General features: G+C 38.9%; 1 protein-coding gene across 2 annotated transcripts in view; it reads left to right on the forward strand.

Moving 5' to 3' along the window:
* Positions 1–14,068, forward strand: part of LOC149534044 (Formyl transferase) — a 147,152-nt gene extending 133,084 nt beyond the window's left edge. For both annotated transcript variants that reach the window (XM_089805687.1, XM_089805686.1), the window contains exon 6: positions 13,754–14,068. In XM_089805687.1, coding sequence (XP_089661813.1) covers positions 13,754–13,867 — 114 coding nt within the window. In that variant the 3' untranslated portion in view covers positions 13,868–14,068. The remainder of the gene's footprint in view (positions 1–13,753) is intronic.
* The last annotated feature ends 5,188 nt before the right edge of the window (positions 14,069–19,256 follow it).

Below are 19,256 nucleotides of genomic sequence, written 5' to 3' on the forward strand. Positions count from 1 at the left end.
ATCCAAATGGTGAATTCTGATCCGAATTACAACAGCAGCATAATTATAAAGAACGTGTGATATCAATGTCACTTCACGAGTTACCCACGTGATTGCAAAAGATTAACTTGGCCACTTGCTAGCCGTATTTCAATGTCGCCAATCACCTGCAATACCTCAGTAATGTTCAAATTGAAACCCCCAATACCACACATATTTCCAGAATGACACTTCCAACTATCACAATAAGCAATTCGGTGCCTCCTTAATTGCCAAACAGCAACAATTAATTAACCTTCAGGATGTTCGTCTCCTTAGCCCCAGTGAACACAATAGGAGAATCCAAAATAATCAAATCCACTATACTTCAGCAGTGGAATGAAAACACTTCTTAGATATAGTGATGAATAGTAGAGAAGTTGGGCAAACTTAACTATACCTCAACAGCTAAATTGCAAAAAGAATTTCCAAACTCTTATACAACAGCAAGGGCGTACAGTTCAGAACCCAAGAAAAAGCCACAAAGGCACAAAATCAAATATATAATCAAGCGCGCCTTTCCCAATGAACTGAGCTCTCATTTATAAGCTTTTATTGGCAGAAGTTTCCCAAAAGAACTCAACACTAGAAACCTTCCAACTTGCTTTTTAGAAATATCTGTTAAAGTCATTATTATAATAATATAAACATTATTATAATAATCCAACTCAATGAATAATAAATAAACAAGAGCTCATGCAATTATTAACCTACTTAACTGCAGGGGACGACCAACTGCCAAGCCATCCACTGCGATGCCGAAAATAGCAACTACCCATAATAGACTTACTAAAAATAGTAAGTAATCAACTGAGACCCCCAAAACACCCTATCAGCTCACGAGGGTCACTATGATGAGCTAACTCCATCAATTGCTCAGACTGGCCAAAAACAGGGTCATTACATTCCCAAACCTTAGTCTGCATAAAATTCGTTCCTTCTTTTATTTCCCCGATGAACTGCTATTGACTTCCATGCAATGAATATAATTTGTTTCTTCCTAAGCCTGTTGGAAGTCTTCCACCAATTGTGTTCTAATGGCTCTGTAATAACTTTTAGGTGGTCTTCGTTTGTTGGTACTAAAGTAATTTATTGTCATAGTTATAATATCCTTGACAATCTCTAGAAGCCTCTGTAGGTTAGATGGGCTGGAAAATGGGTTGTTATCAAGAATCTTAGAGCAGTCATTCCTAACTCCCCTCCCAACAGATGTGAAGCGAGACAGGCCTCCAAGGCCACATGATGGTTTCGCCAACAGTCGAACAAGAGGAAGCCCTCCACTTGCTCTCTTCTTGTCAACTTCTGGAATGGTAATGGTTCTTTATGGTGATTACCTGGTCTCTTTCACAGTGCAGTGGGGTCCGTTGATATCTTGACCGTCACTGAGACCCATGAGAGTCCCGTGCACCCTCTTCTATGATATGTTGGGTACCAGTGGCTGTTAGTTTGTAGAGAGGAGGTTCGTACTTTTGGTGGGGTCTGCGGATTCGGGGGTGTTGCTTGTTTCATTAGGGATGACATTTATAGTTCTACCTCAGTGGTCCACTCTGACGTCTTTGCTAGATTCATGTGGATCCATATTGGTCGTAGAAATCATTGGGAGAGGGACATCTTTATTGTTGTGTACTATTTTCCACCAACCTCTTCTCCCTATGCCATTCACGTGGTCGAGGACGGGAACCCATTTTGTGACCTTTAGGAGTGTCTCACATTTTGTTGCTTTGGGTAACATATCATTCTCGGGGACTTCAATGCATAGACTAGGAATCTCCAGACTCTTCTACATGACCGTGGTTTCGATTCAATCTGCACTTCAGAGATAGATTTGACCAGTTTGAGACTTTAGCCTACCTCTAATGATGTTCATGGGCCTCTTTCTTATTATGGTCGCCACCTCCTCCAACTTTGTGAGTCCTCTAGCTTATTGATTTTGAATAGTCTCTCTTCCTTCTCTAGCTCCGAGCTCTTTACCTATGGGTCCCATTATGGTGGCATGAGCATTGTGGACTATGCCCTCACTTCTTTGTTCTTCATTCCCTCCATTCATAGCTTCACCATTTTGTGCCTCCCTTTTGTTGACCATGCTCTTTTTAGCATTGCTCTCCACATTTCCCCCCACTTGTCGCCTTCTCCCTAGCCTCCTTGCATCTCGTCTGTCGTTGCCCGCCCCCCTACCCGCTTCTGCTTCCCCAAGGATGATGGTGAGCTCATTTCTTCCCATCTTAGGAGACTCCTTACACCTGCTTGCTTCAGTGATTCGTATGAGGCCTCCTCCATGTTTGATTTACTTGCTGCTGCCAATTGGGAGTTTGCACTCCTTTCCATCCCCCACTGCTCTCCTCTCTCTTACAAATCTAAGCGTTGGAATACATGCCCTATGAACCAATGGTTCGAAGCTGACTGCAAATCTTTTCATCGCTTCGTTCGTTCTGCTTTCGAGACTCATTCTCCTGCTTTTTCCCACCTACATTTTTCTTGCCTCCTTTTTCTTCGCTGCAAGAAACGGTCATTTGTCTCATCTTAGTGCAAGTCCCTTTGCTCCATGCTTATTCACAATCCTCATATCTTCTGCCACACCTTATTCCCTCAGTGCTCCCCCCCTCACCCGCCACCCTTGACTTTCACTGTTCGACCTCTCACACCGTTGCGCTTTATGACATTCTTGGCCAGCCATCTCTCCATCCCATTCTGCATCCCTACTACCATCTGTTCACCCCCTGCAGCGTTTACTAGGCCATTAGATCTATGAGATGCACCAGAGCAGTCGATGAGGAGGGTTTCCAGGCCGAACTTTCAAGCTTGGTGCCTCGGTCTTTGGCTCCTACCTCCCTGCACTCTTTAATAGAGTGGTCTGTACCGGTTTCACTGATTCTTGGTCGAGGCATGTGATTTATCCTATTTATAAGTCCGGCCTGTCTCTGACCCCGACAACTATAGGACCATCATGATCAGGCATACATTTGCCAAACTTTATGCCATAGGTTGTAGAGCTAGAGGCCAGGCCGGTTTTTGTGCTAACTACCAAACATGGATCACATCTTGACACTATGGGCTATTATTGAGGAGGCTAGGCACCAATTAGCAAAAGTCTACTACTGTTTTGCAGACTTTCGCAAGGCTTTCGATTATGTTCCTAGCATGGCCCTATTCCAAAGGCTTGATGAGACTAGAATTTTGAATATGTTGTTGACTACTATTATGAGACTGTATGAGACTGTGGTTGGTAGATTCAAGACACTTGAGGGTTCTTTTGTTCCGATCCAGAGCACCATTCGGGTGAAGCAGGGCTGCCACCTCTCGCGCAATATGTTTGGCTTGTATATCGACGATCTTGAGGACTTCCTCACGAACTCCTCGTTCCCCGGTGATGGGTGTTATTTGCATCAAGTTTTGATCTCAATTCACCTTTTTGCAAATGATGTGGTCCTGTTGACTTCTTCCCCTGATGGTTTACAAAGACTCCTAGATGGTTTGGCTTCTTTTTGTGATCAACATCAACTAGTGGTTAATCTGAGTAAGACTTGGGTTATGATCTTCAATTGCTTGAAGATCTCTCATCTTCATTTCTTTTTTAGGGAATGGCGGTCAAGATTACTTCTTACATGTATCTCGGGGTGAAGTTCTTTCGACCCTGCTTTAGTTTGAGACCAACTATCCAACCCAGAGTTAGTAAGGGCATGAGCTCCCTTGCCATGCTTGAGAGACAGTGCTTCAAACATCATTTCCAGGACATTTCTTCCAAGCTATCCCTCCTGGACGTCTTGGTTCACCTGACCATTTTACATGGCTCTGTGATTTGGGGACCTTCTCTTCTTGTCTCTGATTGGGCCACTATCGGGCGCATTCAAACTTTGTTTCTACGGTGTATCATTAGATGTCGCAAACATACCCCTTGTAGTATTATCTTAGCCGAGTTTAGTGCTCATCCCTTCAGACTTGCGGCCATATTTGGCTTGATTTGGTTTCTCCATCGCCTTCGTAGTTTTGCGGAATCGACTAACACAGATATTCTTACCTGGCCTATTGTTCCTCTGTTGCGATTATGAGCTCCAATACTAGTACTAGGGCTCATTGTTGGTACACTCAGGTCATCTCTCTATTAAGTTCGATTGGGATTGATATTGGTCGCCTTCCTCCATATCAATTCTTGCTGGATGCCCCGGCTCACCTCCTCTCCTCACGTCAAGAGTTGAATGAGCATGTCAAATTAGATATCTACAGACAGTACAATACCACTACCTGGAGTAACCCTCTCGGAGGATTACGTGCAAGGATTATTGTTCGCCTTGCCTATTTATCTCGATGTTGGAGTCATGCCCTATGTATCTCTTTGGGCTCCTTCAAAGTTGGTTCCCACCTTCTTTGGGTCCAGATCAACCACCATATAGATAGAGATGACTAGATTTGTTAGCTGTGTACTTTGGCAGAGGTTGAGATTGAGACTCACTTTATTTTCCGTTGCCCTATCTACTATGAGAACAGAGGGAGATTCCATTGCCTATTTAGACAATATTTCTCTCTTTCAACATTCTTCAGCTACATTGACCAGTGGTGCATTGCAGTTTACCTCTAAGAGGCCACCTAGCTCCTTGATCATACCCTGCAGTCACTGCTACCTCAATTTCATACCTCTGATCAGCTCATCGCCACCTTTTTCTCCCCCCTATCTCCGCCACAGGGCATGAAAAGGTCATCCAGTATCACTCACTCTAGATCTGTGAGACATTGCATCAATCTTTCCAAGCAGCAACACTCTTCCAGTGGTTCTCAGAGGCGATCCAGGACTCTTGATCATCCACAGTTAAACCCTTTTGTGATCAATTTCTTTTTGCCAAGGAAGGACCCCTAATTCTTGCCTTGGCTTTTCTGCTTTTGTTTCTTTGCTTCTTCTCGGACATTGTTTGGTGCTCCTGCTTTTGTCGGCTCTCTTATTTGTATGCTCAGTCCCAAAGACCCGTTCTGGTCTTTCATTGGACATTGATATTATTATCTAATCTTATCTACGTTAATATAGGTATAAGGCCAGAGTTCTCAATCTTGATTTCAATCCACATATGTGCTTCATTCTTCTCTTTTCCAAGTCCATATATTCTAAAGGTTTCTAGACTCGTATGTTCATTCTTGTATTCCCTTGTACTTTGAGTTGAGTCGGATGCTAACTATTATCTCTCTCCTTGTTTGATAGGTAGTACTACTTCTGGAGATGGCATATTGAAGAATGATGATTAAGGGAGTTGTTTGAAGAGTCTTCTTGGGCTCGCATATAAGTATTGCTGAATGTTCATAGAGCATTCCTCCCTTCTCTGATGTAGCTCCTATTTCCCATATCTATTTCCAGACTTAGTTGCAAATTCCAACCCATTGGAATCCATTATGTTTGGTGTTGTTTTATGGAGGGCATCGTCTACTATTGTCGATGATGTGTTTTATAACTTGAGGTCGTAATTGTTTCTTAGATCCATCCGTGATGATGTCTCTTGGGACCTTTCTTCCTATTGATGGTGATGGCTCCAAGGTGTCTTGCTGATGGGGAAAGTGAGTGGATGGTGGGCCTTTCAAAGTATTCTTCTCCAATCTCTACGCATATAGATTTAAAGCTCTGTCGATGTCAAGGAATAACCCTACGGTGGCAATGTCCCCTTGTAACTATAGTGTCTACAATGTTGTTAAAACTTATTTTTAACTCCTCACATCTTCGATGACTTAATTTCTTGTTTATCAGTGTTAAGTATGATGTTATGCTGACTTGTCTACGGTCTTATGTATTGGATTTCCTCCATTATTTCAACATCAACTGTTCAGTCATTTTCATCCATTTTTCTACATTTTCAGCCTCACTTTGATACCATGTTAATATTATAAGATTGTTTTCTGCAAATGTAATAACACTCCTAATAATTTGTGTTTTCCAAATGCAGATTTGAATGTTCTATAAATATCCATAGAAGAGGCATGTCTCGTGAAGAGACATGTCTCTATGGTAATAAATTAATCATCAATTAAACAATATTAATATATATCTATATATATAATTATCAATATAAATAAGCAGATATATGAGGGTTTGTCTAATTGATAATCAACCAATAACCATAGAAGGATAATCTCTAGGTCAATTCTATCCGACTAAAGCTACAATATTAACAGCTAATGCAGCTCATGTGCATCCTATATGATCAAGGCACAAAAACTAAAGAGCAAAAAACTACAAGACCAATAACTAACTAAATAGAAATTAAGCTAAGCTAGTTGCAAGAAAGAGAAAGTACAAATAAGCTAACAAAGAATACAAGGGAAAGAGAAAGCTTACAATCTAGAGGTAGAAGAATCTCAAGATCACTCACTGGCTCCTTCAAATCCGACACACGAAACAAAAAGAAATTTTTGGGGGGCTTCTTGATTAAAAATTTAAATGGCTTGCCACAATTATAGCTCCGCTTTGGTGTTTCCGACATCACGAACAACCAAGATAGATATATAAATAATGGATACTTGATAACTGATAAATGGCAATAGATAAACAAGAAAATGCTTAAGATACTATGATGTGCCAAAGGAATGAGATGAGATGAGTGTGAATCAACTCCCCTTCAAGACTAAGAAGCAACAACTCGATGGGATGAAGTTTAGATCAATATAGTGAGTTATAAAGGTGGTAGAGCAACAACATAGGATGGCCAAAGAGACATGAAAACTATCCAAGATGATGAAGTGCCAAGAGCCAAGGATAAGTTTGAATAGCCAACAAGAAGGGTGAAACGAAGTCAAATTCCAATTTGTGAATTTTTAAGCAATACGAATGATTCTTGATATTGGTGGGTGGTGGAAAGAGGTGCTACACTGCAGAGATGGTAGTAGTAATGTCTCAATAATCACTTGTGTGTGCAAATTTGTGGCACAAGTGCAAGCTGCATGGATGTAACCTGAGCCAAATAGGTTGCATGGTCAAGTATCAGGACAAGGTGACAAGGCAGATAGGAGAATCTAGAGACTTATGTAGAATTTTGATTTTTGGCCTAGGTAGAGGTTATTGGCAAAATGATTAGCACTCCCTAGGGATTTGTGACAAGGGACTATTCGCCTCCTGTGAATTCTGTAAGTCTAGTGGTTGTATCGAACATTATCAAGTCGATCTTTTGGTGCAACGCAACCACACTTGTAACAAGTGGTATCAGAGCTTGGCATAGGTTCGAGTCCTGTTGGGTAACGTTGAGGGGGAGAATGGTCATCACTTTCCTCGGCATTTGTGACAAGGGACTAATCATCTTCTATGAATTCTACAAGTCTAGTGGTTGTATAGAGCATTGACAGGTAGATCTTTTGGTGCAACGCAACCACACTTGTAACAAGGGGTGTTAGAGCTTGGTCACCGGTTTGAATTCCCTCGAGTAATGCTGAGGGGGAGATTGTTGGCAAAATGGTCACCGCTTTCCTCAGGATTTGTGACAAGGGACTAATCACCTTCGAGGAATTCTATAACTCTAGTGCTTGTATCAAGCATTGACAGGTCGATCTTTTGGTACAACAACCACACTTGTAATAGAGTTATTATGCATTGAGGAATTACACACGCTGTAATTTACAACATTGCACTTTGCCCCACTTTAGCAAGTATATCATTAGTGAAGATGTGTGTTAAAGTATAGAAAACTTACTTGTCTTTTGTCCACGTGGATCTGCCCCCAAGGAAAAGACCTAGATTTTCAAAGGATCATGTTGTAGCATGTGAAAGAGTTAATGATAAGAAAGTGATGACTGACAGCATGTTGGTATGGGTAGCAAGTTGTGTTTTGCTGGATACGACAAGGCAAAATTTGGTAATGCTGATATGAGTAGCAAAATCTAGATAGTCATATAATAGGGTGACTTTGATCATATTAGTATGAGTAGCAAATGCTATATACATATGATAGGGCAAGAAATTTTAGTAGCACTAGTCCAAGTAGCAAAGTTAAATAGTCATATGATAGGGCGAAAGATATGGACCAATACAGATAGCAATGCTAGATGCTTGTACGATAAGGAAAAAGTTATGATAGATGGATTAGCCCTCATGGAAGCAAAAACAATAGATTAAAATTTATTAATTTTTTGGAAAAACCTGTGATGCAAATATAATAGCTCTCCCTTGGATTGGACCATGATACATTCTAAGGAGAAAATAGATATCATGGGATGTCAACATAACTAGATGTTTCAATGAATTGTCACCCCACAATAGGCAATGCATGATGTCCACAACATCAAAACAGGTGATTAGAAATAGAGTGATACGATTAACTGATGTGAAAACCCATAGTAGTAAAAATATTTTTGATAGCTGATTACATATGGGTATTTCATCAGGGCTGAAGTCTTCAGGTCTAAAGAAGAGCAAATGAAGTCAAAGAAAAATAAAAATTTGGGTCAACACAGAAGAAGCCCCGAATGCCCTCAACATGTTGCCTTGTCCCTAAATATGGAAATTCAATGCACAACAAATAGAAGTACGTGATAACAAATACAAGTAGTGTAGGACATACCATACTCTATCTCTAAGTACCAACATAGTAGCTTGGGTCCTTCAAAAGGGCACAACATTCAAAGACAAGTTTGGTGGAAGAAAGATAGGTATACTCTAATTTACAGTTGTATAAGCGGAAATTGCTTCATGGATCCTCCACTAATAGATCATTGTCCTGCCAATCTTGATCATGTGGGGAGGGGTGTCGAGATTGAAGTGGAATAGCTACTATAATAGCCCCAAGTGCCTCACCAACAAAAAGCCAAGGATGAAGACGCCTTGATGTTCTCATCCAAGACCTCAACTGATGCAAGTGTGACAAATCATGTAAAGATTGTTGTCATTGCTGGAATTTCCTCAAGCGATTTGAACATACATGCCTTATAAGACTCTAGCAATTCAACTTGAGGCAAGATAGGAGTAACATCATTGATCTTTTTGAAAAGGGTGGTGGCAAATTTGGGAGAAGACACATGCTTCTCCATTGCAAGCACAAGAACAAATAGAGTATCTATTGAAGTAGACTTGAAGATAGGTGACTTAGGCACAAGGCCTTGCTTAAACTTTATCTTAAAGGATGGAGGAGACATCCTCCAATCCACTATAGTGAGCCTAAGAACCACAAGAAAGTTGGGATGGTGGTTAGCAAATGGTGTGGTCTAGGCAGACATGACTACACTTGACACCACCTATGTGTGTAGTATGTTTTGGGGAACAACAATATAATTTTGGAAGCATGGTGATTAGTAGAGGTTCCTAGGAAGGGGAGATTAAAACCTAGACATGCTTACTACGAGGCTCAATAGTCATCCTTGAAGCAATAGAAAGCGATATTGAAGATGTGGTTAGATGACAGATAGATGTAGCAAGGGCAAGCAACACAGCCATAGGAATCAAGGACTTTGTCTTCGCTTTTGTGGTGGTCTCATGCTAAGGCCCTAGCCTTTCATTGACAATTACACTCTATGTGCAAGATAATTTTGGCAAATGTGTCGTCTAGAATGAGAAGTTTGTGAGGGCTAGGCAACATCTTTCTCCATCAAGGAGGTCATCGATGCCATGATCAACAAGGAAGAGGGACCCACCAATGGAGTAGATGCCATCAATGGGGTAGCTACAAACTCAGCCACAATTGTGCTTCCTCATTTCTCTCTGCAAGTGGTCGGAGGAACAGTTTGTGCCCTCAGAGGCTAGGAATTAGATACCTAAGGACACGAAGAAGCTTGCAATAATCTCTTAGTCTTGTTGTAGACAACAAGGTGAGGGATGTCCGCTAAGATCACAACTTAAATTGAGCATGAGCCTTAGACTTGGGTAGCATTGATGCCTTTCCCTTGTTTGCATGAGCTTCCCCTAAGACACTCTTGGCTGGGGCCCTTGATGAAGAGGGAACATAGGACAAAGCATGTTGAACCACAGGTGTGGGTCAAGATGGAGGAATTAAAGCAGGTCTGGCTACATGCACTAATTTGTATGAGTTTTGCAACCTTATACTTGTTATAAGCTATGATTAATAGATTATATTGGGAAACTAGGGGTGCTACCAGAGTAGACTAGATACAATCTAACGAGACGCCCTTACAGTATACAAGTCAATATCTAGTGGCCTAGATAGTATGTAGTTTACCCTCAATAGAGAACTTAAGGAACTTGTGGAACATCAATGGGACCGCCCCTTGGAGATCAGCTTGGGGATACCCAACTTCACTTACAAGAGATCCAACTCAGTGATAACAATTTTTTTTGAAGAAATTACCTTGTGTCAATGACTATCAAGGTGTTTGACTAAGCGGGCAGCAATAATCGATTGTGATTTGAATGGTTGCCTAACTCTCATCATATCATGCATGGTATAGCCCAATCATGAAGAGAACCTTGTCCATGATGACATCCACTCTACATGCAAGATAAACCATTACACCTCTCATGGCATTTCGATTGATCTACACTAGGATATACAAGGAAGAAGGCTCTCTTTTATAGGGGTCATCCAGAAGGGTAAATTATATCCCAATGTTGCACATCCTCTAATTGGGTGGCAAGATGGGAATGATTGTTGTTGTTAGTGGGGCCTAATCAGACCCAAAGGCTATTTTCCCCACCTTTATTGGCACAATTTCCCTCCAGATTTTTTCTACGGGGATTTGGGGGCAGCCACCCAGGCGCGCTCCCTATCATGATACTGGGTGAGGTTGAGGGATAGCGCCTCATAAGGCCAAACATGACTTTATTATTGTAAAAAGCATCAAGAGTTATTTTCTATTGGCCCACATATTCTAACCCTAATTTTATAACCAACATAAGTCTTGTTTAAAATGGCTTAGGGTTAGGGATTTTTAAATGAAAAATTTAGTAGCTTCTTGCAGCGGTACTGAGTTGCAAGGATTGCAGACTGTATTAGGTTGATTCACTGGATAATAATATTGGACTCTCTGTTTGGTGCACGTAGCCCAAGATTGGGGAACCTTGTTAATCTTTGTGTCTTTTGTTCTACTTTTGTGTGCTTTATTCCTTTGTGCTATTGGTTATATTTGCATATAACTGTTATATTTTTGTCTTCTAATCCTATCATTTGTCACTATATTGACAAATGGGCTTTCACTTGATGAGGGGGAGAAGATGATGCAAAGATGTAGGTTACCAAATGAAGTGGAAAAGGATCGGTATAAATTTGAAGTTCACTATTCATCTTATGCCCCGATTTATTTGTTTTTTGCATCCTTTCATGACCTGGATGACACCACAGTTATGTAGTCTTGGACAAGATGTCAAAGACGTATACAACATTCAGTGTCATGACTGGTCATGCAATGAGATTGCTAAAACTTTGAACCATCATACCAACAAGGGTATGGGTGGTTATCAAGAAGAGGTCAAATCTAGAGGAGAGTCACTGAGTTGTCCTTTAAAAACCTCTGTAGGATGCTTGTATAGAAACTGGTTAACTTGGTAAAGACCCAATTCCATTGAGTTTCCATAGAGAAGTAGTTTCTTTTTGTGGTGCAAGGGAGTGAGATTACACTAGGCACAACCTTATATTTTCTGCACCCACTCAAGGAAGACGTCCCTCCAAGGTATCGGAAGAAGATTCTCCAAACTGAGCCATGCTATGTTAATAATCTGTTAGAGTACTGCAGAGATTGGTAAAATTAAGATACTGGTTCTAGGAAAGTTTCTCCCTTAATCCTAACAGCAAGTTCCTAATGAACATCCTTTGAATGTCGTCATCAGGCAGGGCATAAGGGATTTTTGTGGATATGAGCTTAGCACCTCAAAATGAAGTTGATTACCTTCTTATTTGACTTTTGTTTGCAATGAAAAGTTTCGTGATTGACTTTATTGCCCATGCTTGCTTGGAACCGAATGAGAAAAACACAATTAAGTAGAAGTGTGGATGCAATAATCTAGAAGAGAGCTATACCATTCCATCCTCGTTTCTTTGAGGGACCAGGAAAACAACTTGAGCAGAACATAATTAGGGTTATGATAATCACTGCACAGAGTAAGAAAGGAATCAATGTGTAGATGAGGATCCCCTTCACTGTTATACCTATCAACCTTAAAGGACTTGGCACCATATGGCAGGGAAGTTTTGAGAACTTGCATAGAGTGCGGACTGCAGCAACAATACGCAGCAAGAGAGCTCTGATTAGCCGTAGTGGAGAGTGGCAAGTTGTTGCAACTGACCCAAATTTTGCAATATGGTACTGAGAACAAGATCATAGGGTGGCGGGGCAGACGTGGATTACTTGTGCCACTAGAAGTAGATCCACTAGTACCAGTACTTGGGCTAGTCCCAACATTAGCACCAATATTTTTTGTTGCACATAGAAATGTATGTTGTCAAACTTGTTGCAGTTTGTGTCCTAAATTTGTGTCTTGCAGTTTCCTTATGGGCTCCGAAGTGGTACAGTAGTACTAGTGTATTTATAGATTGTCATAGATAAGCAGAGATTGGTGGAGAAAATATATATGGTATATCTGAAGCTCTCGGGACTTTTCCAGAGCTTTGGAGATGATTTCAGTTATTTGCACAGAAAAGCTGCCAAGTGTGACTGCTCCAGTGAACAGTCAATCGAACTAAGGTTTGCTCTTTGATCCGCAATGTGACACACTGATATTTTCCACCATGCAGTTGGAATATGGCATTGGTAGATGACAGAGGATGCTGTGTCTTAGGTTTCATTATCTGATTTGCTCGGCAGCAGAAATTATGATGATCTGTGCATCAGTTTGACAGAAACAATGTACCAGTTTGCACAAATGCTCTGCGTTCCTCCGCTTAGAATGTAACAGTGTTCTACATTTCTACTCATCATTTTAGTTTTTTTAGCTTCTGCCCTGTTCTGGAATCTGATGGTGCATCACTACCTTCACCTATTAGTCTTAATTTGGTTATGTGTTCTAAACTATTATTTAGTCCCATAAACTAAGAAATACAATAGATAAGCTTAAATCAATTGAATTATGATAATTTTCATGTTCCAAATCAGATCACACAGAGGGTACTTTGGCATTTATTGCTTACCTTATTCTTTTTCTTTAATAGTTTAACACCGTTGTATGGTTTTCATATCAAATATAAAGTTCACAATGAATAGATGTAGGAAATATAAAACAATGGACAGCAGTGAAATGAACGGATTGTCTGACGAGAAGATTATTAATGTATTAGTTGTCGAAGCACCCCACCCAAATTCTTATTTTGAGTGCCCCAGGCTATTAAAACTATTGGAGTTTCTAATGCATGCAAGATAAAATATATTATGCTAGTGTAGGTTGAAATTGTAAATGATGACCTTTTCAGTTCTTTTTCATTATAAAAGATGACCTTTTTATCAATCCTTGCCAGAAAGTCTTTGCAAGCCCCTAGCTACCAAAACTACTTGATTTCCTAATGCGTGCAAGATAAGCGGTAGTGTGCTAGTGCAGGTTGAAATTGTAAATGATGGCCTTTTCAGCTATTTTAAATAATGAAAGACAACCTTTATCAATCCTTGCCAAAAATGTTTTTGCTAAGTCCTTGCCAGAAACCCTTTGAAAGTTTCAAACTGATTTATGGAGTCTATCATAATGCTATATGGACTTTTTCTGGAACTATGAGGGAGGAAGAAAAAAGAAAATTGTATTGTTATCAGAAGGTTTAACATCCAATGTTTTCTATGTTTTGTTTACATTATTTTTAAATTGATTGCTTTGAGCTTATAGAATTGGTTTTGCTGTTCTTTGCAGGAACATTCTCTATATGTAGAGGTTGTTGCAGCTATATGTGAAGGCCGTTTGTGTTGGAGAAAAGATGGAGTACCTCTAATTAGAAAATCATGGGAGGAAGAGGAATATTATTAATTAAATTATAAATACATTAGAAAATCATGACATTTTTTATACATCAACTTTTCTAAATTTTACGTTTTCACTGCCAGGCTTTCAATTATGAATGGTTGCATTTTTTGTAAGATAGAATTTCAGACTCTGATCACCTTTATGTGATTAAATAATTGTACATCTTTTTCTATTTCAAATCTTAATATAATTTTATTTTTGCAATTACGCGGGTCAATTTGTGTGTTTAATATGTTTTTGGATAAATTTCCCCATTATTGCAAAATCTAACCAAATGGTTTGCCTAGTCTCGTGGCTATACTGAAATGAACTCTAATGAGACATCAAAAGCTATTACAAGCATAGGTAAATAGGATGTCTCGGAAGGGAGCAAGGGCTTAACGTTTCTCGTTGTTCCGAAGGGAGTGAAATGGAGTTGTGTTAGCTTTCCCTTTTCTCTATGTCCAAGTTGATTGTGATTCGTAGAGATTTATAAATGTAATGACTTAAAGATCTCCAAAATTACCGATTAAAATATGAATCAACCACCTTTCAACACCGTGTGTGTGGGCGCGCGCGCATGAGTGTGTGTGTGTGTGTGTGTGTGTGTGTGTGTGTGTGTGTGTGTGTGTGTGAGAGAGAGAGAGAGAGAGAGAGAGAGATCTTTTAATGCTGGCATATCATAGTCCCCAACTTCATCAATTGCATGTTTTGTATTTGAAGAATAAGATGGCAATATGCCTAGACAAGCCATTATTCACTTCACTCTTCTACCTTATCTAGTTCACACATTTGCATTTGGAGCTTCACCATTGATTCCTTGAAACTTGTGTTTTCCTTTTCGGTATTTAGCTTTTATGTGTAGGAACCTAGGTTTTCAATGGTTCAAAATAAGCTAATGAGTGATACACTTCTTCTTGGACCCAAGTTGAATCTTGGTGGACAACTCTCTAGATCAAGATCTAAATGAAGTTGTTATGTGTGTGTGCAAGCTTATGAGATGAATAGTCCAAGATAAAAGAGATAACAAACAAACTAAAATAGTGAATGTAATTTTATTTAGCTATTCATCTTGTGCATGGCATACCCATGATAAGGCATGTGACAACTATCTTCCTATTTGTTTGCTCATTCAATTACAAGATATAAGTTATTATACATAAATGTGTCTATATAAGTTAATAGATTCATGCCTTGGGGACTTTAGGTCATTGGTAAGTTGAGTTGTCTCCTATGGAAGTGGAATTGTTTGCTTCTATGACTCCTCATCCCTAATAATTGAGGAGTGTAATTGTTTGTTGGAAGGTGATAGGATTAATCTAGGGTAGTGTAGATAGATGATGTTCACTCCTTGATATCCCCTACTACACAAGGTTAAACCTAATCACCTAGAGACATCTTTCCCTTAAACCAACTTACCCATTTAGGCTTGTGTATTAGCTTGAAATTTCTTTCTAGGCCTCCCTAATGTCTTATTTGAACTTGCAAGGGTTGGAAGCTCTTCCTAGGGTGTCTTGGACTTATTTCCATTCATTAACTTGCTATAGGATCCCTTCAAAACAAGGGAAAACTCCTAGGTTTAGTAGCCCCCAATTGCCCTCCTAATGGACTAATCTTGGATTTTTGCAAATCTTTCATTAACAAGGTCCCAAACTAACTCCAGTTCCAGATACCCTTTTCAAAGACCTTCAAGATTCATGAGGTCTTAGGTTTCCAAGATATATCAGATGCCCTAACCCAAATTTTGAGAGTTTGCTAGGGTTTATCAGCAATCTAGACCAATAAAGAGCAAATATGCTCTTTCTCCCTTACTAGGGTCTTCTACCACTTCTCCTTGCACTCAAAAGCTTTCTTGTATGCTTTATCCATCCATTACACGCATTCCATTCAAAAAGACTTACCCTTGCAAGAAATTTGTGCTCCTTGTTTCAATTTCTAACCGAGATCGACCTAATCTTGCCTAGGGCTTCCAAGGAAATGGCTTGGCCCTTTGCTTCTTGCTTCATCCTTCCTAGTATACAAGGTAATGTGTGTCTACTAGCATTTCTCAAGGTTTCAGAGAATTTCAACCATGGGGAATGCTAGTAGACACCATGTTGTAAAGTTTGCCCCAGTACTAGCCAACAAACAAGCAGCTTACAAAAACATTTATTGTAGCCACAACCAGATTGTTAGAACCTTCAAACCAAAACAAAAATTGAGTAATGAATATGTAGAAACTAAAACCAAATGCCATAAGATCAGTTCAATCACATGTCAATCAAAATCTTGCTCTTCAATTCAAGTTGTCATTCATTTCTCTATTTGCTATATGCATTCGTACTCCTCAAACTTCCAACACGTACAATGGTGACTCTGAGGGCTTTAACAACTCATTCTCCAACTGACTAAACCAACTCCTGCTCATTGGTAACCTCCTTGTGCCTTCTAACCACTTTTGCAACTTTTGACAAGAAAAATTGCAAAAATTGCAAAATTGTCAACATGCAATTTTTGCAAAATTGACAAATTTTGCATTTTTACACCTTAGACTTGTTAGGACAACTTTTGCACTTTTGCCCCTAATTGACAACATTTTGCCACTACAACATTTAGATACCAAGTTGCCTATAATGCCCTACATTGGTGCTTTATATGCATGAGGACCCCACAACTAGGACCTCTTTATTATTCCCAAGTCTTTTCAAGACTCTTATTGCTTCTAACCACTTAACCTAGGTGCTCCTCTACTAGGTCACTAATGAAACAAATGAAACTAGGTCACTAATGAAACAAATGACTTGGCATAACATGAACTTTAGTGCCACCTAGATTGTTTCATCGACCACATTGTTTGAAGTTTACAAAGTGATGTTCAGAGTGCAATGAGAATCTCAATATATTGGTCTTTGTAGTTTGGCCAACAAATGTATTGGACCTTACTAGGACCATAAGAATATCACGTCTAGATGAAATATAGTTATCCTAGGAATATGTAATCTTGTGCAAAGAAGTTTGTGGAATTGTTGAATATATGTGACACTTCAAATGTATGGGCGGTCTCTATGTTATTGCAAGAATCTAGGAGATGCATTTATTACCCCATACCATTGAAGTGTTTACACAGTTACTACATATGATGAGAATGACCCATGCATTATTGTAGGTGTCAGTGTTGGTGAATCTACTTGGATTAACTAGGGTTTTTGGAGTGGTTTCTTAACAATTGTTGAAGAGCATGCAGTGGATGATTAACTATTGGCATGTACGTCTGTGTGTGTGTGCGTGTGCGTGTGCGTGTGTGATAATGTGTAGACTTTAGAGAGAGAGAGAGAGAGAGAGAGAGAGAGAGAGAGAGAGAGAGAGAGAGAGCATTTTGGTGTGTGTGCACTTATGCATGTGTGTACATACATGAGTACCAAAATGTAAGGATGAAGTAAATTGTGCAAAGGTATATTTAAACATTCATGGATTGGGGTGTGTGTGTCTTATATGGTCTACTCACATTATTGCAATATTTGGGTAAATGCAAAGACTAAACAAACTATCAAATAGTCATGATTGTATAAAGGTAGATTTAAACATCCTTAAGTGGAAATCATATTGGTGTGAATGTTGTAGAGAGGTAAACATTATTATTCTTATGTGGGCAGGTGTTCAAGGTCACACTATGAAAAATAAACTATAAGAATAGTATTGTGTGAATTAGATATGATCTAAATTATAGTACGAAGTGTAAATTGTTGTTAATGTGTAAATAATAATAAAAGTATATACACGACATAGTTAAATGAAAATTAATAGATAGTAGAGAATGAAATGAAAATTTCTAGTACAAATAAAATCAAACGTACAAGTCTTGAGAAAGAGATGGAGTACAAATATAAATTCAAGGATGCTACTATCCTCTCGACAAAATGCACCATGGACTAATTTTTGAAATTTGGAAAATACAACAGATTTTTAATAAAAAACAAAGGATGAATTCTTTGGATCTGAATGATTTATGGTAGAAAACAAGAAATCTTCAAAAAAAAAATATAGTGTTTTTGCAAAGCTAAGAAAAAAATCAATATTTTTTTGTTTTATGGTGCATTTTGTCCGGAGCTTAGTCGCGTCTTAGTTCAATATGGATTTATATGATCAAGATAAAATTGGGATAAAGCATATTGAGATGTTTAGATCATACACCTTCATGTTTGTAGATTTATTTTGAAGGATCAATGAATCGATGATGATATTCACATCACTTGAGATGCTTAATATTTGTAAACTAGTATGTTATGAATTTGGAAATGGGTTTGTACTATAACAAGCATTTGAGGAAGAAGTGGTAAATAATAACATGTATGGAACAAAGAGTCTATAGTTTGTATTCTTAATTGAAGAAGTAAATTGATTAAAAAAAAATTCAAATGTGGGTTTAATAAAAATTAGATGCTATATGTTGTAAGCCTATGCACATGGAGCACAAAGCTTCTAATTCCATAAATGAGATTCTAGTAAGGCCAAATATTTGGCTTGCTAAGTAATGAGCCTTGGTCTAGGATATATTGTGATATAAAGAGATCACCTTCTCTAATGCAAGAAAGTGAGTCTGTGATAAGTAGTTGTCATCGTTGTGGTCTAATAAGGGTAGATATTACATTTAATTGAAATAAAACACTACAATATAGAAATACTTTGTCATAATTTAAATTTCTTTAGCTAATTAGCATTATTGTTTACGATGTAACAAAATGAGATTACAAGAAAAGAATACTATCAATGTGGAAAGTGAAAAGGAGGCTTGCGTTGGAGGTGGTCAGGCCAAGGAAAAGAACTAGAGCTAGCACAAGGAAGAAAGCGATGACTCTTCCACCAAAGATAGAAGGCTTGAAGAAAGTGGTTAACCGGATGACCCATATGGAAGAGGTAGCTAACACCTTGAACAACTTGGCCTAGGTTGGTCATTTTTGTCATTTGTTTTCTATGTTTTTTTTGGTATGTTGGTCTCTAATGGCTTTGTTGGTTTCTATGGTTGCTAGTTTTCTCAGTTCGCCATCAAGTTTTGTCTAGTTATGCTTAACATTTCCTGTCTTTAGCAATTGCTTGTAAAAGGCTTTGGGGCCCCTTGAAAACCTTTTTAATCTAATTCAAAAACAAATGAGAGTACAAAGAAATATCATAATCAACGAAGGTTATTCCAGTCTAACACAAAGAACTTTTTTATCCAAAAAAATTTCAGCAAAAACCTCTAAGTAGTAGTTGGGGGAAACATGTGGTGGGGAGGAAAAACTAGAGGATTGAGAGAAGTTTCAATAAGGAGATGAAACAGTTTTCTCCTAGGAGAAGCGAAGGAACCTTTATGCTAAAAAATTCTAGTGTTCATGTACATGGGAGTTGTGTTAGGTAGAATGCAAGAAGCTAGTAAAGAAAATCACCAATAAGATTG

This window comes from Cupressus sempervirens, chromosome 10, assembly GCF_028749045.1.
Source record: "Cupressus sempervirens isolate cs-2001-9-10 chromosome 10, ASM2874904v1, whole genome shotgun sequence".
Taxonomy (NCBI): Eukaryota; Viridiplantae; Streptophyta; class Pinopsida; order Cupressales; family Cupressaceae; genus Cupressus; species Cupressus sempervirens.